Raw genomic sequence first — 1,113 nt, 5'->3', positions numbered from 1 at the left:
TGACTGAAATTGAAAACTGTATTAAAAATTTAAATCCTAAACCCTAACATTCAGTCAAAGAGATGAGAGCTATACAGGCCTTGGACTATTCTGAAGCCTGATGCTATAAGCATGTCAAATATGTAATCAGGCTCCATAGCTTCCTTAATGCATTTTTAGCAAGATAAAAGGAAAATCTGAGCATTTATGGAGCATTTGGGGGCTGCTAGTCCTGGCATGGATGAAGACTGTCTCTGTGCAGCTAGATCAATTGTGAGTACTAGGGACACTGAGGAGAAGGGGAAAGGAAAAGAGATTTAGAGGGAGAGTGCAAGAAAGCAGCAAAGAGGAGCAGTAAATCTGTCCTTACTGTAATAGTCTTTCCACCACAGCCTTCTGGTGAGCAGCCTCCTCAGGGCTCAAGTTTTCCAGCTCCTTCATTATCGGAGGGGTAAATTCCTCTCCATCATCTGAGGTTTCATCTTCTGACGCCCTGGAGTCGCCCATTCCGTTGGGGATGTCGGGGCAGGGCTCCCCTTTCTCGCTCTGCAGGGCATTGATGGCGCGCTGGCTCTCGCTCTGCAGCCCGTAGGGCTCCGCTTCACTCAGAGCCTTGATCAAGGTCTCCTTGGTCAGCCCCGACTCCAGCAGCGCTTCCAGCAGCTCCACTTGGAGATGAGTCAGCTTGGAGACCATGGTCTTCGGCCTGGTGTCTCTTGGCTTGGAATTTGGGGGTATCCTGCTTCCAGCTTCCCTACCCCATGGTCCCGAGGTAACACGCCCGACTGTCAGCAGAGTGGGCACAGCGCAGCCTCCCGCCTTTACACCCCCCAAAAAAAACAAAATACAAAATTGAGCCACTTCAGACCCCCCACGACTGTCCTGAGCCAGTGCTGATAAAGGGACCCTTGGCTATCTGTTTACATTGGAGCAAATGTAAATTCTCCAAGGTTCATATTTATCTGTGTGCTTTAGCAAGTTACTGAACTTTGGACTTCAGCACTGCCGCAGCAGTTCACAAAGTGCAGAGGGAGAGAAAGCAGGGGGAGGGGGAAAGGGAGGGAAGCAGGAGAGACAAGGAGAAGAAAATGAAGGGATAAAAAGTCTGCAGCAAGGAAAAGTGAGTATGGAAAG

At 49.4% G+C, this 1,113-nt stretch overlaps 1 protein-coding gene across 1 annotated transcript in view; it reads right to left on the bottom strand.

The window, feature by feature from the left end:
• Nucleotides 1–811, bottom strand: part of HNF1A (HNF1 homeobox A) — a 13,581-nt gene extending 12,770 nt beyond the window's left edge. The window contains exon 1 of the mRNA XM_005421492.2: nucleotides 350–811. Within this exon, the coding sequence (XP_005421549.1) occupies nucleotides 350–675 (326 nt within the window). The 5' untranslated portion in view covers nucleotides 676–811. The remainder of the gene's footprint in view (nucleotides 1–349) is intronic.
• Nucleotides 812–1,113: the final 302 nt, after the last annotated feature.

Source organism: Geospiza fortis, unplaced genomic scaffold, assembly GCF_000277835.1.
Source record: "Geospiza fortis unplaced genomic scaffold, GeoFor_1.0 scaffold408, whole genome shotgun sequence".
In the NCBI taxonomy this organism is placed as follows: Eukaryota; Metazoa; Chordata; class Aves; order Passeriformes; family Thraupidae; genus Geospiza; species Geospiza fortis.
The sequence above is the reverse complement of the archived record's forward strand: the minus strand, read 5'-3'. Positions and strand labels throughout refer to the sequence as shown.